General features: G+C 41.4%; 1 protein-coding gene across 2 annotated transcripts in view; it reads left to right on the plus strand.

Annotated features, from left to right (window-relative positions):
* The first annotated feature begins 2,410 nt into the window (after positions 1-2,410).
* efl1 (elongation factor like GTPase 1) overlaps positions 2,411-26,865 on the plus strand; it is an 80,687-nt gene continuing 56,232 nt past the window's right edge. The window contains exons 1-14 of one of the 2 annotated variants that reach the window (XM_042484801.2): positions 2,411-2,783; positions 2,876-3,026; positions 4,442-4,509; positions 4,608-4,692; positions 6,144-6,277; positions 6,755-6,892; positions 7,114-7,328; positions 8,650-8,773; positions 12,079-12,158; positions 14,206-14,342; positions 14,464-14,586; positions 17,655-17,754; positions 23,907-24,064; positions 24,455-24,615. In XM_042484801.2, coding sequence (XP_042340735.1) covers positions 2,936-3,026; positions 4,442-4,509; positions 4,608-4,692; positions 6,144-6,277; positions 6,755-6,892; positions 7,114-7,328; positions 8,650-8,773; positions 12,079-12,158; positions 14,206-14,342; positions 14,464-14,586; positions 17,655-17,754; positions 23,907-24,064; positions 24,455-24,615 — 1,614 coding nt within the window. In that variant the 5' untranslated portion in view covers positions 2,411-2,783; positions 2,876-2,935. Of the gene's footprint in view, positions 3,027-4,441; positions 4,510-4,607; positions 4,693-6,143; positions 6,278-6,754; positions 6,893-7,113; positions 7,329-8,649; positions 8,774-12,078; positions 12,159-14,205; positions 14,343-14,463; positions 14,587-17,654; positions 17,755-23,906; positions 24,065-24,454; positions 24,616-26,865 lie in introns of both variants that reach the window. The other variant, XM_042484793.2, reaches the window with a different exon arrangement.

A 26,865-nucleotide genomic window follows, 5' to 3' on the forward strand; every position in this document is an offset into this window, starting at 1 on the left:
TGTAAGTGTTTTCATGTGTTCAATTATAATTAACCCCTCCTATGGGCTTTCTTTGTGATACTGCTGCATGTAAACGCGGAAAAGGGGCGTTTGGCCTGAAACGTCCTGGCAAAAAAAAAATTAAAAGTTATTACTGGAGTGCTGTCCTGATCTTGACTGTGTAATTCCTTTTTAAAAATACCGTATCGTTACCACGTTAGATTGTGTTTATATACTCGGTCCTGATTTGCTGCCGTCTGTTTTACACTGCCCCTATATATAGTTGATAGAATACTGATTAGATAACTAACTAGTCTTTTGGTATTTATCGCAGATAATATTCGATCAGTAAAATTCATTTCACTTTGATTTGTCCGAAAACTGAAGTGATTCACAATAAGTGAAAGAAACCGCTCTAATCATTAAGGAAAACAGTCCAACATCAGTAAAGTACAATTTTTAAAAAGCTACATAGCCTGTTTTTGTTTGTTTTAGTGAGTGGACAATAAATATCTATTCTATTTTATCCCACAGGCCCCCAAAACAAAAAAGAGAGTTCATTCAGGTAGGTGGTGTACAAGCAGACTCACTAATAATAATAATACTAACTAACTAATATGCAGTAGGTCCCTATATACACAATATATAGAGTGTAGCCTTATAAACTTTATTGTGTTTGTATGAAAAGTAATGCAGTAGAAATAAAAAGTCACGCACACACACACGCGTATGTGATAGAGATACAAGCCTATATACAAACACTCTCATGTCTATACAAAGTAGGTGATATATTGTCTCCCTCCTCCTTTCTCTCAGAAAGACTTCGACAAAGGACAAAGCAGTGTATCCTCACTTCTAGCTCCTCTGGCAGGCCGCCTCGCTTGCTCCTCTAGATGCATTTGGAATAGGAATATGGACATCCTTCAAAATGAAATGCTGAGATTGATTTACGTACAATAATAATTACTTACTTGCATCACTGCACCTACTAAGGCTACTTAAAATGATAAAACCTGTGTGCACTCTTGTACAAAAATCCTTATTTAGACTTTGATGAAAACTGAGCATCAGCATATGGGCCAGTTGTGTGAATGCTGATACAGCATTCATACACATTATTATCTGAACGTTTATACTGATTCAGTAAGCTGTTTCACACATTAACACTTCAGTTTCCAATTTTTCTTTAGAAGTGCAGTGAAATGCATTTGTGCCTTAAGATTCCAGAATGTGACCACTGCATTGCAATTTCAGCTGTCAGCATTCATACAGGTTTTAGTTTGAAATTAACCTTCCACAACTCACAAATATGTTCGACATAGAATAGAATAGAATTGATATTCATTGTCAACCATAATGTCAAAAGAGTGTCACATCATTCAGACACATGCTAAATGGCAGTAAGTGCATACTTTGTTGAAAGAAGATTGTCTCAAACTGTTTTGATAGTGAATGAAAGTATTGCTGTTTAATATTTTAGCAACACTTACAGCCTGAAAGATAAATAAACCCTAAATCAAATGATTGGTGTATTTTACACACGTTTTATTATTTTTCATGCATATGGCATACATTTTGATAAGATTGTGTTTTTCTTTTGTTTAATCAGTGAATTTCCAGCTCAGCTCCTACAATTAGTCTAAAATACACTGTGGAAACTAAATTGTTACATTCAGACCATTAGGTGCAAAAAATGCTCCATTAAAACCCTCCATTAAAACCCTCAAAGCATAAAAACATGCATTGTATTATTTCTGGCTGTCATTCTGGGCTTTTGCTTTGGAACTTGTCATTTTTATTATTTTCCACCTGATTACATAACTTTTACCCTATTTTACATATGGAGAAAATACATGCTAATTCCATTAGGTGCACTTTCACAGTGCATCTAATGACTGACATATCCCAGAATGTCAGCAGCAAAAAATGAATAATAAAACAACAATATTAATAATTTCTCCTCTCTCTCTCTCTCTCTCTCTCTCTCTCTCTCTCTCTCTATATATATATATATATATATACTTTGCATGTGGTATATTGGAAATAATTAATTTGCGTGTTTTTTCCATCTAAAAACATAGTGTTGTCATGACAGAAACCTGGCATTTAAAGGGTTAAAACTGTAAAAATGAATGAATAGATTAATGATTAGGACTGATGTTGATTAACAAATAAAATAATTGAAAGCAGAGAATAATATTAATGTATAATTTTTAAATCTTGATTTTTGGTAAACGCGTTTTTTATTATTTTATTTTGTTATGGGGAATGTGTTTTATCTCACCTGTACCAGTACCGACGTACCGGTTTACAAGCTACAAAATGAGGTCGCAGAATAAAGTTGTTTTTTCCCATGTTCTCTGAACGCAGCACCTATGTTAGCAAGGGCAGGGGCGGAGTTAATGTGCCTCATCAACTTCCGGGAGAACAGCGTGAGCTGAGAATGTCCACATGTGTTTAAAACCAGGGTATATTGTCTCGGTCCTTCCAGTGCTCCCAGTCCCTTCTAGTTTGTGAGTGGACTCAGCGGCACCGCGTGGACATTGTGTCTCAGATTCAGCTCTGGTCTGATTCTGCTGTCTCTGAGCAGTGTGGATGAACGTGCCGTTAGCCTCACAGTTAGCGCTTACTGCTTGTCACAGTCCACACAGACAGCAGCGTGGGGACCAAAAGTCCACAGAAAGACCTCACCTTTTGTCTTCATTGTCTCCGAGTTAACAAAGTTTAGAAGCCAGCAGCTGCTCAACTGTCTGTCCGACGAACTTCCGGCGCGCTTCTGAGGCTAACGTTAGCAACAACAGTCTGTAAGTAAACGAGCCGTCAGTGGGACACAACTTCATGTGACGCAGACCGTGTCCCTTCACTGTCCCCGTGTCACCTCACCGGAACGTTTCAGCATCAGTCAAACCTTGTCGGGGAAAGCAGGTCGGTGTTGGATCAGTGTGAGGAGCTGGCCATGGGACACACCAGCCTGGACAAGATCATCGCTCTGCAGAGGAACCCTGCCAACATCAGGAACCTGTGCATCCTGGCACATGTGGACCACGGTGAGCTGACAGCAGACCAGTTTCTGAGTAGTGAAGCAATCCCTTTTACTGCACACGTCTTTAGTGTACACATGATGACAGGCCAGGTCTCATTTCACATGTAGGCTACCACACTGGTGTTTAGAAGGTGCTCAGTACCTGTCCTTTGTAAGATGTTTACATAGAGTGTCAGCTGGACTAACAGTTTCCGGCTCATACAGGTGCAACCACTGAGTGTCGACTATCTGTCACAGCCTCTAAAATCAGGTAAAAGTAGCTGCTGCTCAACAAACACTGTACAAAAACAACAACAACAACAACAACAACAAAACTCAGATATTGTATCATTATATGTGGTTTTTTTTTGTTTTTTTTTTACTGGTTTAAAGGCAGTGTTGTCATTTTCTTAACCATTTGCCTTTCATCACCTTAGAATTATAAAGTCTAAATAACATATTGGTAAAAAAAAAACCCACACAACTTTTCCAGATGAGTGAGTCCAGTGCTTTGTACTGTGTTGGTGGAGCATATTGTCATTGATTAAGAGATAAAAGAAGTTCAAAACATCAACCCTAAGTAGAAATATTTTTCTTATTTTGCTCAATGAATGAATATTGCATACAGTGAAAAGCATTGTCTCCATCTGCTGGTGGGCCATCATGTTGAGCCTATGCAGAATATGATTTTAATTCCACTATAGAGGAAACTTGATGATCACTAAAATTAGGTGGGGAACAGAGTGGATATATTGGTATCGGTGTCGGACATCAGCCAACTGTTTTGTTTTATCTGCACATTGGATATCAGCAAAAAATCCAATATAATGCATCCCTACCTCAGTTTATATATTTTCTTGTATGTGTTGTCTCCTCCATAAATTGCTGAAAGTCTGATTCAGACAGCTGAGCAGCGGCTGTGTAGGAATATGAAAGTTATAGGATTGAGAAAATGTAGAGCCAAAGGAAAGGCTGTGTGATGGCCAAGTAAACAGGGAAAAGTCTCTAAATGCAGCGTCCACTCAGACTGATGTTGTATTTTTAGGTGAGTCTTTTTTAAAGTGGCTAAAATGCGTTTTGACATCAGCCCCCCTCAACAGCAGAGTTATGCTGAACTTTTGGATGTGAGTTCCGACTGTTTCTGCAAACAGGAAGCACGGTGAACTCCAGCTACTGTATGTGATAAAATAACCATAGATCAGTTTCTAATATAACCGCACTTCAAAAACATCAAGCTGTCGCTTTAACATCTCAAACAGTCCAAAAGTTACAGAAAAGATTTTAAATTTAAAATGATCTAAAGCTGAGAAAAGCTGTAAGAAATGTTGTGCTTCTTCAGAGGTTTTTCTTGCTAAAAGCGTTTGGCAGCTGTCAGCATGTTAAGGTGAAAGTGTGTGCTGTAAGGTAGTGAGGTTATTTGAACCATCTGCCTCTTTGCAGGTAAAACTACTTTGGCCGACTGCTTAGTGGCGAGTAATGGCATCATATCCAGTCGCCTGGCTGGGAAGGTACGTGGCTTCAGAGACTCCAGAGAACTTTTGGACAGTCACATTGTTCACTTGTTGAGTCATGACGTGTGTTTATTTGTGTTGTTTTAATCTCCCAGCTGAGGTATCTGGACAGCAGGGAGGACGAGCAGCTCCGAGGAATCACCATGAAGTCCAGCGCCATCTCTCTGCATTACACACATGGTAAGGCCACTTTTCTTAGCCTTGAGGTCAAATCCACACAAAAATATTTCATTCAGTTTGATGCCGTTGCCATGTGGTGTTCTTTTCATTTTAGGACTATTACAAGATGATTTACTGCGTTTGTTTTTTCTGGTTTTATGTCAGTCTGTTTTACCTTCTTCTGAGTTAGTGTATGATTTTTTAGACAGTTTTTTTTGTTTAACAAATCTATATCTATAATCTATCTACAGGTAAGAACCACCAGAGCATTGTTGTGTATTCAGTTTTAATTGCAAAAGGCAACAGTGTAACAGTAGCAGAGTAAGAGCAAGGTATCAGTATTTACAACGAAAAATCTTTTCTCCCAGTATGAATAACTATCAAATTGAAGACTGTAAAGTGAGGTCCTTCCTTTTGGATTGTGACAGACTTACACCAGATCCTGACATAGATTGTTCTGATATAGCTGATAATACGTTGCTGTCAACCTCTACTGGAACCTCAACGTAATGATGGCAAGTCAACATCATTTTTTCAGCAACTGTATCTACAAAAATCATCAACAAGACACAAAAGCAACATTCAATGTTTGCTACAATGTTTGATTATGAATTGACCACAACTGTCAACCAAAACATTGTCAGGTGAAGTGAATGACTCCGATCTTCTTGTTACAATGTTCTGCTGGGACATGTTTGTGATGCACTCCGCCCAAATAAGCAAGCTAACTTAAATGCTTTGTTAAGGAAGACAAAGCTGGGTTGCAAAGTTAAATTGTTACATTTTATTGTCATTCAGCATGTTAGTTTATTACAAAATATATTCTAAACCATGTTTGCACTCTGACGGTTTATGTGTTTCTGTTTTATGTGTTCATTAAACAATCTTCTACAGTTTAAATAATGAACCCTCCAGTTCCTTCAGGCTTCAGTTATGTCCAGGATACTCCTCTGGTAGCATTATCATGTTACATAGTGCGATAAATATTTATATCTCTATCAGAATGGAAAAAAGTGATAATGATTTTGATTTTGTGATAATGATTGATAATCGTCCAGGCCCACTGTGACATTGTTTTGTGTGATCAAACTGCACATTTTCATGATCCTGAGCTGGTGTGCTTACACCTGCAGTTGTGAGGCCGGTAGGATGTTCTCAGATTCATGGAAACAACACGGGAGACGTCTCAGTGTGGTGAAATGAACATTATGTTCACAGGCAACAATTCCTGCAGTCTGCCTACCAATGCATGCTAGCTCAAAACCAGTGTCGGAAGATTTGTGTGTTGTGTTAAAACTTGCATAGAAAAAAAGATCATCATTAATAAAAAAAATGTTAGTTGGCTCTGAACTTCACTGTTAATCAAGTGAAGTTTGACATCACTGTAAATAAAAATCTGATCAGTTCTCCGCTGTCTAAACAAAGGGATTAAGGATAAGGCTTGAGTGTTTGTGTGTTTTTTGTCTCCTCAGAGGATCGCGAGCACTTACTGAATCTGATCGACTCTCCCGGTCACGTTGACTTCTCCTCAGAAGTGTCCACTGCTGTCAGGCTGTGTGACGGTGCCATTGTAGTAGTTGATGCAGTGGAGGGAGTGTGTCCACAGGTAAATATCACTGCTGCCTGAAAGTCTCATTTTGAAGGAAAAGGCATTATCAGTGTTTTCAACAAGTCAAGTCAGTTTTATTAATAAAGCCCATTATTACAAATGACAGTTTTACAGCATAAGGCATCCCTCTGTCCTTAGACCCTCACATCAACAAAGGACCCCCCCCCCAATTAAAACCCTCTAAGGAGGGAAAAATGGTAGAAACCTCAGGAAGAGTGGCTGAGGAGGGATCATAAATAACAATTAAATTACAGTAATGACAAAGAGAAAGGAGAAAGAGAGAGGGGAGGGGGGCACAAACTGGTATTTATTTATTTATTTTGAATTGCAGGGTCGATAGTTGATCACTTAACCACCAATCAGTTGATTGATGAAGTATTTTTTGCCCCTTTAAGACACACCCGGGATCCAGAGCTATAATGATGGGACATGTGAGATGTGTTTTCTTACCCTGGATGTGTGTACTGTGTGCAGACCCAGGTTGTGCTGCGGCAGGCGTGGCTGGAGAACATCAGGCCTGTTCTAGTTATCAATAAGATAGACCGACTTATCATGGAGCTGAAGCTCACCTCCCAGGAAGCTTACAACCACCTGCAGAAGATCCTTGAACAGGTGAGGAGCTGTCATCTCATACAGGCCATACTCAGTATACTTTGACTGCATCACCTATATGGAAGCCCTCTGTAACAGTCTGAGCCGCAGTCACACTACAAAAGTGAAAGGCTAAAGTGTACACTGTGTCTTTAATCATCAAAGCCATTGTGTATTCTCTTTTTACTCGTGTTTTATAGGCTGCTGTAACTAAGTGTCGGTGTGCATCTTCCTCATTGTAGGTGAATGCAGTGACAGGGACTTTGTTCACATCCAAAGTGCTGGAGGAGCGAGCAGAAAAAGAAAAGGAGGAGGAGAAAGAGAGCGAGACGTCGAGTGGAGATCAGTTTTATGACTGGAGCGCAGGACTGGAGGAGGCGGACGACTCCCAACTCTACTTTTCTCCCGACCAAGGAAATGTGGTTTTTGCCAGCGCCATAGACGGCTGGGGTTTCAGGTGAGGCTGCTTCCTTCTGTAATGATGACAGCATTTGTAAAGATCAGTGTGAAGGGCCTGAAGCCTCGTATCCACTGTCCGATTTTGGACTGTCCCAGTAAAAATAAATAAATAAATAAATAAATAAATTAAAAAAAAGGTCATCATGAAAGAACCGTGGCGATATCTTTGGTTGTGGCTCTGAAAAGGTGGTCCATGGTCTTGTCATGGTCTTGCAATCAAAGACAGCCTGGGGTAAAAGTGTCAGAAATTTGGGATGAGAATCTCGCTGTGTGACAGCTGAAATGACCTCATATACTAATAGGTCAATGGAAATGCAGCATGAAATGACACACTTATCAGCAAGACTCTAGTGAATGCTAGATGCTAATAGATGCTAATCCTTACTTCGAGCTCTCGTTGCAAAGGTGGCGTGTTGGCCTCTTTTCCCCAGCCACGAGCGCGTCAACATTCTCCTCCTCCTCCTTCTCTTCCTCAGACCTTTTTGACTCTCAAAACTGCCACAATATTAAGGCTCGATTTGTTTGTTTACATTTTGCCTTTTACTACTACAGCGGCGTAGATGGATGAGGCACACAGAGGATGTTTGTTCTTGCGTTGATGTAGATGGATGCAGGTTGTAGCCTGTGGTTCAGTAGGTGATGTCATCATACAGTCTGCATACATCAGACTCGATCATACCGAAGTTTATTGGATCCATGTGGAACAGTGGAGCTGCACTAAACTTATAAGATTACAAAAATCTCACAGCTACAGGCGGCTGAAGAGGGAACAGTTCCTCTAATGTAGAGACTGACTACAGAAGGCAGTTTGCAGGCTGCTGATGAATGACTCTTCAGTCATGATATGAGTTATCTGCAATATATCCACAAAGTGCTATAAACTACGAACACTCAGTTTTCTTTCCTGATCATTCAGATGAAATGACTGGGCCCCAGTCACCAACCGTTCTTAAGAAGAAATGTCTTCAAACTCAGTTTTTACGAAGATTCTGACCTTTACCGATGTTTTCTTATTTAGGATATTTTCTTAGGAAAGAACAGAATCTGCACACACTAAAGAACACTCTTACACACATTTTGTACCGACATGTCTGTGCAGAATAATGGGTTCCTGTGTTTTCTGCAATACTATAACTGTATAATATCATATGATTTATATTACAATCACATTTGTATCATTATTTTCATTATTTAAAAAACACTTAAGGCGATAAACACTGCAGCACTGGTTGTAATACAGGTCTTTGCTTTTCTGGTGTCTGTGCACTTGCATAAAAACTGTGAATGGAAGACTGAGGCTGTGGTTTTGTGTTTTGTAGCATTCAGCAGTTTGCCCGCATCTACAGCGAGAGAATGGGCATTAAGGCAGAGGTGCTGCTCAAAACCCTGTGGGGGGATTTCTACCTCAATGCAAAAGCAAAGAGGATCATGAAAGGAGCTCAGGTAATGTAACTATGACTAACTGTTCTTTTTTCCAACATTTTTAAACTTTCTCCCATTTTCTGTTTTCCTAGCTATGTGTTTGACATATTCTGTTACTGCCAAAAAAATATTATAATACAAAAATAATCTGTATAGCCATAAGTGGCAATTCTGGCGTTCAAGTCAGTATTGGCTGTTGAAAGTTGAAAGGTGTGAAAGATGAAGAGCTTTGACAGTTTCTGACACCTGCATTAACAATGACAAATACATTTTTGTAATGATCAGACAGACGTTCATTCATTCACAGCAAAATCTGTGCCATCCCCTCGCTTCTGCGGGAGCAATAGCTTTAGCTTCCCAAATTGGAACCCATTGTGCTTTTATTTTGAAGGCCCTGTCTGTTTGCTGTGGACTAGAAGCTTCCACTCAACAGCTGGATGTTAGTGTTAGTATTAAGTTAACCTGTAACCACAATATGAGGATTCATCACTGCCAGCTGGAACAACATGTTCTCACTGCGACCTCGTCACATGGTGCCGCTCTGTCAGTGACTTTACATGTCTACTTCCGATGTTTTAGCTATCCGTCTGTGTCAGCTGTTACGTTTCCGGATTCCATTATGGTGATGTCAACAAAAACACATGATGGGATGAAGCAGCACGGTCCTTATGTTTACACAACAGTGCGGACTGTCGTGATGGTTGGGATTAGGCAACAAAGTCACAGATGGTTAGGTTTAGGCAAAAGAGGCACATGGTAAGGTGTCCAGCTGCGTTGTGAAGTGACGGCGCCCGTTCGCGTTGCATGTGGATGTGCCCGGTGCTTCGGCAGCGTACAATAACAACGCCACCAATTCTGTCCAACCGCGTTCTCATAGGACACCGCCCATACACGTTGCATGTGGATGCCGTAGGTGTCTTTTGTTATTCATACACTGAAAGCACTGATAGAGCGGTGCTATTTGAGTTTAGAATGAGAACAGGTTGGCTGGAAACAAACGAACAGTTTACAGTTCATGGGCTGCAAAGATTTCCAAGTCGCACTGGTGCTCCGTGGTCACATAATGTGACTATATAGTCTCAATCGGACCTCCTACAGAAAGAAAAACACAAATGTCACCTGCTCACACTACCACTACTACCACTCATTAACTTAGACTGTTACTGCAGCGCCGTTAAACCTGATGATTTATTCTCTGTCAGCTGGAAACTAACTAACAGCGCTCCACTTTGTATATTAATTGTATATGCAAGTCATTGTAGTGCTGCGTCTTGACTTTTCATACCCAAATCACGTCCAGGGTACGAGCTCCTCTTCTGTGTCAGTGTCTTGTGTTGAATCTTCTTGGTCATTATTGCTTTTCAGCTCCTCCATGTTTGTTTGTTTTGGTGCTGTGCATTGTGTAGATACCCCCTTGGCCACACGAATGGATGCAAAGCATGATTAGATGACATAAATGAAGTAAACAATATAGCATAATAGGAAACGATAAATGTTTTTTATCATCAGACAATATGTTTTGTCATATTGCATCACTTCACTACAACATAAGCATTCTTCTTCTGTAGGCAGAGGGTCACAGCACCCACAGGAACGCCACCAGGCAACTACAGGCCAATGAATTCAAAGTCCTCATCCATGTTGTGGAAATCAGATAAATAATTATTCAAGCTAGTGAAAAGTTTTAGACAACACTTGACCATGTTTTCTGTAAATTACTCTGGTTACTATACTGCCCCCAAATCTACCTCATGTTTCCACTGCTCCATCAGGATCTAATAATAGCAGTTCTGTGACAAATGGAACCTTCTCTCGGCTGAGATACATTGCAGACGGTGCGTTGTTGGCGGCTGCTGCTCTCTAAGCCTAGTATTCGACCAATTTCAAAAATTATTTTCCACATCAGTGTCTCAGACACACATTTACATGAGAAATAGGTCCAGTTAAAAAAAAATGCTGAAGTTGTCCTTTAATTAAAAACATCCTCCAAGTTCAGTGATGTTTAGACAATGCACATGTTTGGAAAGGAGTGATTTTAAGATAATTCTACTTAAGTAGTTCATTGTTATGTCCTGTGATGTTTGTATTTATTGGACAAACAGTTTCTGATTGATGGTGTGATCTGTGTTATGCCACGCACATTATTTTAGGGCTATATCCCTTTTTAAGTTTATTAATCTATATAAAATATTAAAGGCAATGACACATCTACAACTTTGTGATAACTTCTGATAAGCTGGGTCCAGTAATCATCCACAGAAAATGTGTTAGTAATCTGTTGAATGGTTAAGGAGGACATGTTAAATATGTGTTTTTAAAACAATCAACATGGTGTGGTGGTGCCCCCTATTATATTATATAATTTAAAGGTGATTTTACATATTTGCTTAAGCATTAATCCCCAGCTCTACATTTGTAGGGGTTATAAATCTAGTGGTGCCTACAGACCAGCCAATGACAACATTCAGTTGCAGTAGCCAAGTTTGAGCCAGTAGAGGGCAGACACTCTGCACATTTATAACACAAGCTGTAGAATTCAAATACTTAGCGCTCAAACGTCAAGACGTGGACCTGGGTCTGTCAGCAACACTAAGCCCCCATGTATGTTGGTTTTCATCTCCAGCAGGTGGTCTGGGGCTCGAGTCAGTCTTTAACAGCAGCAGAGGAGAGGCATTGTAGGAATGTTTGCCTCACTGAAACTCACACACTGATATGGAACTGTGGGATTCTTGTTCAGCTATTTAACAACAGCACAGGCAAATGAGCAACACATAACAGATCCTGTGGTCCAGTAGTGACAGGCATTATGGGTAAACGATGATATCGCATCGTCATGTCTGATATTAAACTAAGCAACTGTGGAGTGATTGAATGGAGAAAAAACAGCCCTCTGTCCTTCCTTCCATCCCTCCTTTCATCCTTCCTTGCTTTCTCTCTTACTTCCTTGCTTCAATCCATCCATCCACCCTTCCTTCCTTCCTTCCTCTCTTCTATCCGTCCTTCCATCCGTCCATCCATCCATCATCTGTCCTTCCTTCCCTCCCCCCTTCTTTCCTACCTTCCTTTCATCCCTTCATCCATCCCTCTGTCCGTCCCTCCATACGTCCCTCCGTCCGTCCTTCCTTCAAAGAACAAAGAGGCTGTGAACCAGACGATGGATTGACTATATCATCTATATCTGTGCAGTGCAGTGTTGCAGTGTTGCAGTGGTCCTGATATCTTGAGTTTGACTGAACTGAAAATGAGAGCTCAGTCAAACTTTTCTTTGTTTCTCTCCGTCTCTCTTCATTCACCCTCTTGTGTTGTGTGTCCGCTCTCTGCTGCAGGCCAAAGGAAAAAAGCCACTGTTTGTGCAGCTTGTGCTGGACAACATTTGGAGTTTATATGATGCTGTTGTCATCAGGAGGTAGGTCAATGATAATACTTTATGTTTAAAAATCACAAGCAGTATTGGTGTGAAATTGATGACTTCTCTGTTGTGCTGGGATGACTGAAACAGGAAGCTATACTGTGGTACATTGATAGGGCAGGTCACAGTCATTTACCTCTTCTCAAAAGGTTTGCAAGTACATTGTCCTACAGATGCTAGATGATGATGATGATGATGATGATGATGATGATGATGATGGACAATGCAGAGATATTTACTCATGAGAAATATTGCATAAGAGATAAGAGATATAGCTGTGAAATCATTTTCAAGGATTGAGGATGCAGTAGTTCAATTTTCTGACAAAAAGATGGAAAAAACTGAAGGAAAGGTGCGTTGAAAGGAGAAAAAAAAGCAACATGAAATGATGAGAATCAGTGGCCACAAATCTGTTCCTGTGACATTACAACCAGGTGTTTCTGAATGACCACTATTTTCGAGCCATATCAGTTTATTTCAGTGCCACATTTAGCAGATTTGCTTACAGGGTTGAAGTAAAATCCTTGCAACATTCTTGACGTGCTGACCTTTTGTGGGAACAGAGAGCCAGAGAGTCCAAAAACAAAGGAAGTATCATAGTCTATTAGCAGTGTTTTACCATACACTTAAATTTACATTCAGGCAGCTCTACTGAAGACATGGTTACTTTTGCACAGTGTGAGCGAATAAGCTAGCTTGGAGAGACCAACTACAGCTAGCATATCAATCTTGTCTATTGGTCACTGCCACCAGCTTTCCAAATTTATCAGCTTTTTACATTTCCTGAGTGTGACTGAATGTGATGTCAGGAAGAACTTTTATGGCTCCCTGTTGCTTTAGTTTCTACAACAGAGGTGAAGAATGCAAAGTTAGCAGGCCATAGAGCCACAGTGGCCTCATGTAAAGGAGAAATTTGCCATGTTTCAACAGGATATCCAGTCAGTGTTGATGGCAAATGCAATCAATTGAAGCAATGAATCTCTTAGTATGTGCAGTACTGGCAGAGAATCTGAGTTTTCCTTCTTGTTCAGTTTTTATTGCAGTTCCTACATGTACCAGGATGCATTGCGCCCCAGCTCCTTACACTCCACCCCCAAATACTCCCCAAACCTGCCCAGCACGTGGAGGTTGGCGTCTATAACACAGCTTTGTTTACAAAACTTAAAGGCATGTAAAATAATGTACTTCACTGTTCAACCAGAGCAACAACATAGATTTAATAAAACTAATGTTATAAATAAAACTAATAAATAAAACTAATCTGTTTCAACTACAAACAGCTCAACAACCGGTCACAGGTAGCTCCAGAACCTCTCACAGTTAGCTCTAGTGAAGAAGTGTTGATTTGCAATAAAGAGTATACATAAGAAGTTCATTAAAACTTGAGAGAAAAAATAAAACTTGCCCAAACGGTCATGCTAGATTAGTCAAATGTTCCAGTAATCAACAATTTTAAAATAAATATCAACAAAATCTCTATGTGAAACACTCCTCACGCTGTATTTTCCCCGCTAACTCTCAGCTGATGGCAAGCGGCTGCTCAAGGCCATTCCTCAGAGGCGGAAACAAAATAAAATAACATAAAACAGCCGGCGATGTACTCTAATTATCAGATGTTTGTCTAATAGTGCGGCTGTGGTCTCCAGCACACCTCTCTCTAAGTAAGGAGAAAAACTTTGACACAAAATAACGCACCCATAGCTTGTAGTTCTTCCGAGTACCCCAGACATCACCAGTTCATGGACTCAACCCCCAGAGACACGGAGTACACTATTTACTTTAGGTCATACTGTACCCCAAACTGGATAGATGAAGTTCATGTTGAAAAATGGCAAAATTCTTGTCTAAGGGAACAGCAGATTGATATAAACGGGTCTTGTCCTTTGAGCCTCAGACTCTCAAAGTCACTAGTGCTAAAGCTTGGATCATGTGTGCTAAAGCTTGGATCATATTATGCAGTCATTCCCTTTAAGTGGTCAGACTGTGTTCCTCTCCATATCCTGTGGTCTGACTGTAAAGACGTCTTATGTGTTACTGTGACTAGAGACAAGGAGAAGGTGGAGAAGGTCGTGACATCACTGGGGGTGAAGGTGATGGCCAGGGACTCTCGTCACTCTGACCCCAAAGTCCTCCTCTCTGCCATCTGCAGCCAGTGGTTACCTGTGTCCCAGGCTGTCCTCTGTATCCTTTGTCTTGTGTCTTTATCTGTCACCACTTCCTATGCTTGTGTGGCTGCCTCAGTGGAGCATTTTTGGGGATGTTTGTGCATTTTGTCTCAAGCGTTCTTTAACACAGACTGCAGCGATGGTGTGTGAGAAACTTCCCAGTCCCTTAGACATGACGGCAGAGAGGGTGGAGAAACTGATGAGTGTCGGTGCACGGCGATTTGACTCCTTGCCTGAACAGACGCAAGAGCTGAAAAGAGGTACAAACACATATGTGCAACCGCACACACACACACAAACTTGCAGTGGATCTGTAGTATTGAATTAATGGGGACCTCCACAAATTGTACATAATAAGGTCAGTTAGTGTTTGTGAAGAATATTCCTCTGCCTATCTTGTCTGTGGCTCTGCAGAGGGGCTTTTGAAAGAGGTGGTCATCCACTCAGTAGGGAGGCTCTAAGTAAAACATGCTATCAGTTGCATCATGGCAAATGTAGGATCCAGTGTTTCTAGGGCTGGACTAATTCCAGAATACATGTCAGGGTATCCCAACATCTGCTACATCCATCTTTATGTGCTTTTTTATTTCTGTCTCTTGTGTGTCCAATATCTCATGTAAATGTCATACAAAATCCCCTTTTAATATCAGCATTTTGTAAAAAAATACAGAAACTGTTCTTAACTGAATAAATGCTCCTTTGACACAAACACATTTCTCACTCATTTGCATATTTCACACATATGCAAATGAAACAATCACGCCTACACTTACAGGTAACTTTGATTCCTTGGCTGTCTGAAATGATGTAGACACTTATTATAATTAGGGCCCCAGCACTGATGGCTGTTGGGGGGTGGGGGGCTGATGTAATGCAAGTCATTATGAGGGTTAATGGTAAATGGATTGTACTTACATAGCACTTTTTCAAGTTTTCACATTCACACACTGATGGCCGAGGCATGGTGCCACCTGCTACTCAGTGACCATACACCACCACACACATTTGCACTCACACTTTGATGACGCATCATCGGTTGTTGACAAGAGGAGCTGGGGATCGAACCACTAACGCTCCAATTAGAGAACGACTCGCTCTACCTCTGAGTCACAGCCGGCTCGTGCTTCAATTAAGCATTGAACAATGTGAGGACCCTATAAAAAATGATCCTGGCTCGAGGACTGACCGGTGTGAGAACCTTGAAATCGACTGCGACTGGTATGAGTACCGTCACGTAGTGCAAGGCAATGTTAGTATAAAGGCCTGAGCACGAAAAGCAATGCAAGGACCCTGTTGACATAACTATGTTTAGGCCTCGAGCATAAAAAGACAAAAAACGCACCAGTTTTGCACGTGTGTTGTTATTGCCTCAGGCTGTCAGAAGGTGTGACAGAAGCCATGTGTTCCCAGTGGTGCAGATAATCAGTCACCTGCTCTGGGGACACAGAGATTCAGGGATCAAATCCCCAGGTTGGAAAGTACCACAACTCTTTAACAACCCTCACTAAAACCTTGACAATACACCAGAAACGATCTGGTTGATGTGTGATTTCCTTCAGGTTTGTAATCCCAACAGAAAGTTGTTGTGTACAGTATATTTGTGGCCTCCCTCTGTCTGCCTTCTGCTTCTGTGGCTGGTTTGCTTCGTGGCCATGAAGCCGGTAGGGGGGGTTAAAGAGGTCGTCAGGAAACTATCTGCACCTGGCTAGACCTCCTGTTGCTGCCCTTCTGTTGTAAACTGTGGTTTAAAAGTTAACATGTCATATGCTGTGGTACTTTAATTTCCAAATTAAAATCCCCTAACTCCTGTGACAAATCTCAAATCTCAAATTTAAAATATATACACCTCAAACAAGAAACAAGAATTTCATTTAATTTATAATCCATCCTGTTGAAACCTACCATGACCAACAACCATCAGCTGAGTTTCTCAGTAGGTGAGTGTTAAGGTCCAGCCTGTTCTCTTTCTGAAGTCGTCAAATACTGCCGCTTTGACAGTGCTGTCGGTGCACAATCCTGACCCCCAAAGCCACCTTTCACGTCCACATGATACGCCCCTCGATGACGTTGGCAGAGAATGAGGCCTGACTGAACTGGTCGCAGTGTTGTTATACACTGCCAGACTGCTGGATGAGACCTGCCGTGGCAGCCTGGTTCACGAATGGGCAGCGTCATATAAGAACGCTGTTGGACAGAAGCTGGTGCATCTGCATGATACACAACAGAACTGCGTCAGGTTGAAACGCTGCCAGTAATAATATAAGGAGCATGAGGGTGGGTGAGAGGGGTGGTGGTTTGGGTCCAACAAGCCCCGGACTTTCATGTGGGAGTCTGGCGTTCATTCCTGTCTGAATGTGATATTTTTGTTGATGTCCTGGCATTGGTTGTCGAGGGCTTTTTTTCTGAAACAACCATGTGCAGTGTCATCCCACCATGTGCTTGTGTTGACATCACGGTAGCAGCACTCCAGAACGTAAAGAGCGGATGCAGAAGGATACATAAAACATAATATGTAGATGCAGAAGTCCACTGCAAAGTATGTGAAGACTTGGGATGAACACATTTTGGGTTGTCTTACAATTCAAAAGCTAAAAGTTCAAATTCCACGCCTGTCATCCTGGCGATTGTCTGAATCTTTGCTTTTTCTAGGATAACGTTGGACACTTTCCACATAGCACTATTTGTGTATAAATTAACAGATGTGGGATGCGTTCAAAATCTTGAATTAAATAAAAATTTAATAGAAATGTCATGTGAAGCATGTTTTCACAGAAGGTCATAAGCATTTGCTTTTTACTTTTTTTTTTACTTACATTCTGAAAAACGTTCAAACTACCCCTAATGGTTTTGCCTGAATTTAAGATTATTATTGTTATTGTTGTTGTTTTTTGTTATTATTATTATCATTTTATTTTTAATTATGTTATTTTAAGCACAAAGGGCTGACACATATTATGATAGATGTTAGATTCCATTCTGACCTCTCTCTCCCACCTTTTGTGTCTCTCTACCGCTGTCCTGTCTTTAAAGGAGAATTCACCCAAAAAACAATTTATCAAAATAATCAAAATAATTTCGAAAAAAACAAACAAATAAACAAACCAAAACAAAATATGTTTTGGAAGTTCCATGTATGGCCATGGGTGTTTTGCACAATGATGATAATTTCCAGTGTGTAAAAGGAAAATGTAAATTATTTCCCTCTGTCATAATTAAATATATGTGTGTGCGTGCGTGTGTGCGTGCGTGTGTGTGTGTGTGGTTTCAACACTTTGGCTCTCATCTGGCTCCTGTTCGTGATTACAGATGTGTGTCTGCTTCTTTCCAGCCTTCCTCCAGTGTTCAAGTGGGGAGGATGATCCTCTCATTGTGTTTGTGTCGAAGATGTTTGCTGTTGACAACAAAGCCTTGCCTCAGAACAGACAGAGGTAAGTGTGTGCGTGCATGCGTGTGTCTGTGTGTGTGTCTGTGTGTGTGTGTCAGTAGATGGTGCTGCAGTCCTGTTATTCCCTCATGCCTGGTGGACTGGACTGCCTCACATGTATATCTACTGGTGTTATTATGAACATGCTCTTTAATACTGAGCACATCACTGCATGGCACACAAACCATATCAGAGCTTTGCAGCCTCACTAAAAGGAGAGGGACCTCAAAAACCTCAGCACACTTCTAAAACATAGTATGTTTACATGATAGAAAATGTTAAATTATTGTGTTAATCAGACTGAAACTGGACTTTTGTAATACATGCAAACATGTAAGTCTGACTGAAATTGGACTTAGTTGAATTTCTCAAAGTCGAACTAAAAAAACCTACATGATGCTGTTGGGAATTAAGCTACTTTTTCATTTAAACGCCTCAACTGGACCTGAACTGGCCCAGATGTTCTGTGCATGCTCCATAGTTCCTGTGCCGGGCTGTGACCCTGAAATCGAACAGCATAGATTCGTAGGAGAAAGCCAGGAAAAGCAATAGATGACAAAGAAGGGAAGGAAACAAAATAAGACAAAAGGTAAAAGAAATATGAAATGTACAGTGCTGAAAAGTTTTCCATGATTTCACCGTTTAACATGCAACCTGTTTGTTATCTTGTTTGGTGTGTTACATAATAGGTCACCCAGAGGAAGGTCCAGTAACATCCTACACTAAGTCTGTCCCTCAGCGCAGACTGGCAAGTCATAGCACAGCATTGGCTAGCTCGACAGGGGCCCGACAACTTCATGGCCATGCTCAATAGACTCTCATGCTAATCTTTTCTGATTTTCTTCATTTTCAGGCTGTTTTGTGGATTTCAAGCTAAACATTTTGCCAAGGGCAAGTGTAAGAATTATGTCCGTTACCCGGAGAAGTTAAAAGGAGATAAACATTTCTTCCAAAACCTCACTTAAGCGAGCTGACTTGACTAGTGAAAGCATACACATGCTGCTGCTGCTTTTTAATGATTATAACCCTACCCAGCTTTAGAGGAGCAGCGAAGGGAATCCTCTGATATACACTCAGCTGTGTACCATTGCAGTGTGTGTAGATGAACGGTGTTTAGTTTAGGGAAGCAAAACACTGTTTGCATACACACACACACACACACACACACACTGCAATGACACGTAGCTACACACAGCCTGTTAAATAAATATCGTCAGAGTTTTTCTTTATTTTCATCTTTTGTCTCATTCGCCAGGTGATGTGTGTTTCACATATACATTGTGATCTCTGCAATAACCTTTAGCTTCTAACTTTATCTTCTGACATCCTGGATATGTCCTTCAAACACATATTGTAGACCCTTTGTGAAATTGCTTTTTCATTTTCTCCAAAATTAGATAATATTTTTTCAGGGAGAGCTGTTAGTAGCTGTGTGGGCTTCTTGCTCACTCCGAAAGCTTGGTTGACCATCACATAGGGGCAGGGCTTAGTGAAGGCTCAATAGCCAAAAGAAGGCCTATTGCCACCTGCCATGGAGGACTCGGACATACTTCTGTCAATAAATGGATTCTCCCCGGGTGCTTGTGTACTGGGACAAGGACAGTAGTCCAATTAAGTGGCCTAATTGAGCTATAAACATAGCTTCACTTAACTGTGCATGGAAACGTACTGAGTGACCCCCTCTCACATCACGGCCGAGCCCTGGTGTGCCAACAGGATAAACAAAAATGGGAGCCTCCTTACCCAGCTGGTGCTGAAGCTGAGCTCACAAACCTGCTCTACCAACACACCGCAGCCTCAGAACAGAACGTACCACTCATTAGACTCCAGCAAATAACAACACATTTAAAACAAAACTCCTCTCTAGTTTTGTTTTGTTTTTACCTTGTTTCGTGTTTCTTTTTCCAGGGCTTTGGCAGCATATGTGTTGCATATGGCCTTGCCAATATAACAATTCGAAACTGAAACTGAAAAATTCACAGCCACTTTTTCCACCAAATTAGGTCAAATATTTTGTTATTTTTCAAACATAACCTGTTAAAAACAGGCAATTGAAATTGCTAATATACCATTGGCCTATACACAACTCTGCAGTACACAAGTATGGCTTTCCGATATTTTTTCTGGTGTGTCATATTTGATGTAATGGACGGAGGCCAGTGAAGATGTTAGTGGTTACTTATTCAATCATTCATTCATTCATTGTCCGTAATCGCCTGTCCTCGCAAGGGTCGTGGTGGTTACTTATTTCTCTTACTAATTCAGTCTCTCTCTCTTAAAATTGGTGCTGTCTAAGTTTTTGTCAGATGTTTGAGCACTGCCTGGACAGAGACTGACGGTATTTTTTGGCGGCCCATCATTGCATCATGCTGGCAAAGGGTCCAAAATGAACACGTCCCCTGGGGTTGCATTTCCATCCCTGTCGGTCACACCCGGAGCTGATAAATAGCCCTGACTATTGCAGTCATTTATTTCGACAGTGAATGCTGGTTGTAACCTTTGCCATCAAATACAAAAGCCAGATGTCGGTGGGTGTCAGTGGGTTTTCTGGAAAAGGGGATCGAAAGACCGAGACATAGTATGAGAAGGAATAAAGGTCATTTGAGACCGTGAGCCAGGAAGGAAAAAAGCCTGCCCAAAATCTCAGCTAATGAGCCTTCAAGGCTTCCATTCTCTGTTGCCCACTACCTGCATTAGACATGCGCACACATACTCACTCTCTCTCTCTCTCTCTCTCTCTCTCTCTCTCTCTCTCTCTCTCTCTCTCTCTCTCTCTCTCTCTCTCTCTCTCTCTCTCTCTCTATTAAAATGACAAACAAAAGTTTTTGCATGCATATTTTCTGTGGTATGGTTGGTTTGGTTCCTATCAGTTGGTGTGTTTCCGTGCACAGTTAGGTGGAGCTCCAGTTGAAGCTCAATGAGGCCATAGGAAAAGCATTGGAAAGGAGCTTAGCCTCAGCACCAGCTGGGTAAGGAGGCTCCCATTTTTTGCTTATCCTGTTGGCACACCAGGGCTGGGTAGTGATGTGAGAGGGGGTCACTCAGTGCGTTTCCATGCACAGTTAAGTGGAGCTATGGCTTTAGCTCAATTAGGCCACTTAATTGGACTACTGTCCTTGTCCCAGTACACAAGCACTGGGGGAGGATCTTTTTATTGACGGACATATGTCTGACTCCTCCATGGCAGGTGGAGATATGCTGTTTAACTTCTGGTTCAAAGCCCGGCTCAGATTCTTATCGAGCTTGCGCAGACTGCCCTAGCCAAGCTCAAGTTTGATTGAGGCTTATACATGGAAGAGTAAATCGATTTCCAACTGCATTATCTAGTAGGTGTGTTAGACCAACTTTTTCGAAAAAATCGATCTAGTACAATTTCAGTCACACTAACATGTTTACATGTATTTTAAAAGTCCAGTTTTAGTCAAACTAACAAAATGATTGTCATGTGGCGGAGCTTGATCATTTTGTCAGTGTGTATAAACCTGTAAAAAATCATTCAGAATAACCTATCCACAGTTAAATCCACTCAAAGTCATCGTTTCTCTCGAAAGGACAAAGAACAAGTCTAATTTTTATCATGACTTCTGAGCATGATGTGTTGTTGATGTTCATCGTACATGATCTGCACAAACAGTCCAGCATTCACACTTTTTCAGTGAAAACTGAAGTTGTTGTAGAGCTTATACATTTTGCTTTGCTTACTGTGGCATACATGTCAGTGTCAATGCTCACGGCTGACATTTCCACACACTCAAGCCAGAATGGAAACAATCCTCAATCAAAATCCATTAGTGGTAAAAAGTGATGAAATGTGTGTTGAAAACAGCTTTTATATCAAAATGTTATAAAAATTTTCCAGCACACTTTTTCCTCCATCTTCACAACGATTAAAGGTCTGCTTGTGGTTACGATGGTCCAGCTTCAGTATTTGGAAGCCATTACTTCATAACCACAGCATGCGAGGCCAGGAACCAAGTCCTGGCATTCCCATTATTACCAGGAAGCGACTGATTTGACCTCTTGAGCAGTAAAGCTGTGACTTTGCTTTTCTCTGATGGGAAACACGATACCTTCGGTGCTCCACTCAGTGATGAGTCTAATCAGATACTGGCTCAATAAATACATTGATGACCTTTACAATAGCATGATCTGCCTTTGGTTTGTTTGTCTTTCTGGTTGTGGAGGAAAGAATGTGAGAGGAGGGAGCTTTACCCAGTGAGTTGACTGCACCATCATTCAGTGTGGTTTGTTCTTTTGTGGTTTCCACTGAGAATCTTGAATTCAGGATGTGGCCCCATTTGTATCACATTTAGAAAAAAGGTGCAATCAGTGTCAGTGGGCGGGGCTGCTGCAGTTGTCAGGGGCAGATTATGGGCTGTTTGAAGTGGTTTGTCATGGAGCTGATCCCTGTGTTGGATGCCGTCACTCAGGCCTATTGTGAGCAGCTGTGTTGCTATAGTCACTGTGGTCTTTTTGAAGAGGGTACATACATGCACACATATGCTAACACTCCGACCACACCACACTCACACACACAGACCACACTGCATACTCAAAAACACACAGGCCATGTAGCAAAACTAATGCATGAATAACTGTTCTACTCGCCCTAAGGTACCTATCTGAAGTTTAAAGTTTGCCAGTTCAAGAACATTGAACAGAGTCTATGTTTTAGAGATGGTGTCTGGTCAGAGAGGCTAGCAGAGTGTTTTAGGTGCTGACAGAATTACCAAAACCCCCATTGTCCAATACACTCAGTGTGTGCACAATCACGGTTAAGTTGAGCTGTGGTTATAGTTCCTTTTGGCCTTGTAATTGGACTACTGTCCTTGCCCCAGTATAAAGCACTGAGGGAGAGTCCATTTACCGACGGAAGTATGTCCAACTCCTCCACAGCAGGTGGAGATATGTTCCCTTTCAACTTGTTGCTATTGGACCTTCTTCTGGTTGACCTATAAGGTCACGTCAGGTTGCAAGCAGGTTGCATGTTGAATGGTGACAACATGGATAATTTTTTCAACACTACATTTTGTACATACTCGACCGTTTGCTTTTTACCTTCGTCTTGTTTTGTTTTCGTTCCCTCGTCTTCTTCTTTTGTTTTTCCCTGCTTTCTTCTATGTATCTGCTGTTCAACTTCCTGGTCAAAACCTGGTGCAGGGAATATGGAGCATGCACATAACGCCTAGGCCAGTTCAGGTCCGGTTGAGGCATAAACATGAAAGAGTTAAAAGATTCCCATTGTCTAGGTATGTTAGTCTCACTTTGAGAAATTTAACTTAGTATGATTTTGGTCGGACTGACATGTTTACGTGTATTTTAAAAGTGTAGTTTTAGTTGGACTAACACAATAATTCCACTTTTTCTGCCATGATGTAAACGAACTGAGGGAAGCTCTTGTGATGCATGTCAACTGTTTTCATATGTAGTCCTACATCAGTTCACTCATGCAATCAGATTTAAAATTTTAGGAAGTAATCTTTTTTTTATTTTGATATACTTTGTGATGGATAATTGATATCACTGATTAAAGGGGAACTATTTCAAAATTCTTCCATGTCATTCCTATAATCTATGACAATCCAACAATGTAACTAAACATGTCCAACTCACTCCCAAATCTGAAAGCTTTTGTACCCATACTCAAATTTTTAATGTCAACAAGTATAAAGTCTGGAACTGCTCCATAGACAATGAACTGGGAAATAAATTCTAAATGACACTGAGCCTGTTCACACTTGGTATCAGAATGTGTTTCAGGTGATTCCAACACAAGTGGACAGCTCTATGTCTGTCTGTTCACACCTGGCATTACACTGCGTCTGCACATGCATGAGTGACCACTTGAGATCAACTCTAACTTACCTGCTGTATATGCAGAAAAACAACATGCGAGTCATTTCTGTTTGCAAAGATCAAATTTTTTTTTTTTGTTTTTTTAGGAAGGTTTGTTATGCTATACACAGAGTTGGGTTGATTTCTGGTTTTGCATTTGTCAGCACACAGTCTGGTTGTCTCCACTGCACTCTGGTGGGGGAAAGTGATGGGCTACTATAGGGCATCTGGACTGACTGTTTACGATGAAGTGGATCTATGAGTAAAGTGTGATGTGAGGGAAAATTTCGTGTGTGTGTGTGTGTGTGTGTGTGTGTTTAGGCCGCTGACCCAGGAGGAGATTGCCCAGCGCAGGGAGCTGGCTCGACAGAGACATGCTGAGAGGATGACAGCTGATCAGACAGCAACAGAAAGCAATAAAGACATCGTCCGCTCAGGGTGTACGCCACAGGAAGACTCACCTGCAGGATCTACCACAGGTAAGCTTGACTCTCCATCTGTCGTTGAATCTAAGTGACAGCTGTGGAGAAAGAGTGCAGATGTGCATTTTAATAATCAAATGATCAATATATTGGCAACATGCCATCCATGGGATATCAGCACTCTTATTTAAGCTTAACCAACAGGAGCACAGCTGTGGTTTTCTACTGAATAATGCCATTTTAATACATTTAAATAAATGATCACTAATAATTACATGGATGTAAGTAACAAGCAGGTAGAGGCGTGTATCATTTTTTGGATGCAACCAACATAAAGAACTTAAAAAGAAAAGTGGCATCCAGTGTCAGAGTATGTTCAGATAAGATGTTTCGCCGTGATTGAACCTCACAGAAATACTGTGTATGTTTTCTGTTTCTCCCTGTCAGCTAAGATGGAGAGTCTTACACTGAAGGATTCAAAGGCAGAGGAGGAAGAGGAGCAGGGGACCTTCATAGCATTTGCGCGGGTTTACAGCGGTGTGGTCAAGAAAGGAAAGAGGGCGTTTGTACTGGGACCAAAGTATGACCCTGCCCAGAGCCTGAGCATGGTAAACACACAGCAACCTACCAACCCTATTTGCTCCACAATCCTGTCTTTGTAATTTATTTGCAACTTTTTAAGATTTGAATATTAAGTAGGATAAATTATTGTGGGACTCTTAGATGCTGCAATAACTAATTGACAGCCAGTACAGACCAGATAATCCATTCAAAAAAGTATTGGCAGACTTATATATAATGAAAATGATTGTTGATTTCAGCACCAAGCAGTTTTACTTTATGTGACACCTACAATAACCAATAGGTGGTAACAGGAGGAAAAAGAGGCATCCCGTCTTGCAATTTAACTAAGCAAAAAACAAACCACATCATCAGAAATAATATTTAAATAATAATTGTTTTTTTTTAATCATAGTGAGTTAAGTATACTCATTCAGGACCCTTGTGTCCCAAGGGCGGAAGCTCCTCCTGAGCTCTCAGTGCTGCCTGCTGTAACTGGTACCTTCTTTCAGATCTCAACAGGGAGAAAAGCCAGTTATTCAGGTGACTGGGATCTGACATGAATATTCTGGCCTTATTGTTGCTCATTTTTCCTTGAGCATCTCAGGTGAAACAGACTCTGCCTTTCTTGTCTCACACTGAGTCAGTATGCAGCACCCAGGTCAGGCTCTCAGTGATGTGGACACCAAGACACTTGAAGCTAACCACCTTCTCCACTGAGGACCTGTTGGTATTAAGGGGGGTTTAGTTCCTTTGCTGTTTCTTCTCAAAGTCCACTATCATCTCGTTAGTCTTGCTGACGTTCAGGAGTAGGTTGTAGTGCTGACACCAGCGGGTACTTGTTTCAGGCAGACCTTTTCACAGCTGCCTTTCTTTTAGAGGTGAGATAGGGTGGTGTGGGTTCTGGGGTTGGTTGGGACGGTAGACAAACTGTAGTGTGTCCAGTGTGCTGGTTAGTGATGTGCAGAAGTAATCCCTAGCCAGCAGTTCAAGGCACTTCATGTCTACAGAGCTGAGTGCCACTGAGCGGCAGTCGTTCAGGCAGGTTGGTTTTGTTTTCTTCTTAAAACATGTTGGTCTGATGGACTGAATCAGTGAGCGGTTGTTGACTACTGATGGCCTCAAAGTGAGCATCGAAATTGTGAATCTCATCTGCTAAGGACGCATCAGCACTTGGCGAGGAGGGGGGTGTGGGGTAACTGTTCATACTCCTTAGACCTTGTCACATGCTTCTGGGACTGTGCTCCTGAAATTGTTATTCCACTTTCTTTAGTCTCTTCTGGTTTCTTCACTGCTCCTCTTACTTTGTGGGCTGCTGCTTTATAATTGTCCATGTTTCCAGATTACAGTCTTAGTTTGTAAACTGCTGTGTGTTTGTTAATGGCATCCTGGATGGTTCTGGTAATCCGTGGGTTCTCATGGTAGAATGATTTAAGTGTCGTTTTTGGTACTGTTGCTTCTGTAGTTTAACAGATAAAATCCAGCACAGACTCGGTGAGTTCACTGATGACATCAGTGATGTTGATGGTGGTGTCCTGGAACTTGCTCCAGACTGTGTGTAGTTCAGACTGCAGGGCGGCCTCTGATTGGCCTTGCCATCCCCTGAACTCGTGTCACTGGGGGAATGTGCTGAAGTTTTTTTTACATATTTGTCCTCAGCAAGTAGCTGCATGGTCGCTGTTTCTAAACGGGGGAAACGTTTCCATTCTGGAGCCACCTCTGAACAGCATGAAACAGTGGTTATACGGTGTCTTTATTCTTCTTGTGACACAGTCAGGATGCTAAAATGATTACCAGTGCACGTGTCCAACTGTGTTGGATAAAAGAGTAGCAACATTCAAAATGCTGAGCCTTTACAAACATCCAGCTACCAAATATAACCTAAACAGGAATCACCACCAATTATACCGCTACCGAGATATACAAGTAGCCCAGAGGGTTTAAGGTAGATTTATTGTCATTTTTCTTAAACGTGGTTTAAGAACAAATGAAATGAAGGTTGACCTTAAATCCTGCTCCATCTTTTGGGCGTTGAAGGAGGAGTTGAGGAATCTCACAGCCTGGGGAAAGAAGCTGCTCTGTAGTCTGGTGGTTCTGCAGCGGCTACTTCTGTATCTTTTTCCAGATGGCAGCAGTGTGAACAGACTGTGTCTGGGGTGGCTGCTGTCTTTCAATACTCTTTGGGCTCTGTGCAGACACCTCACTTCACAGAGGTCACTGATGCTCTGTAGATGGGAACCAGTGATGTTCTGGGCAGTTTTAATTACCCGCTGTAGAGCCTTCCTGTCCTGGGCCGT

Source organism: Plectropomus leopardus, chromosome 1 (genome assembly GCF_026936395.1).
Source record: "Plectropomus leopardus strain MGB_pleo_1.0 chromosome 1, ASM2693639v1, whole genome shotgun sequence".
Lineage (NCBI taxonomy): Eukaryota > Metazoa > Chordata > Actinopteri > Perciformes > Serranidae > Plectropomus > Plectropomus leopardus.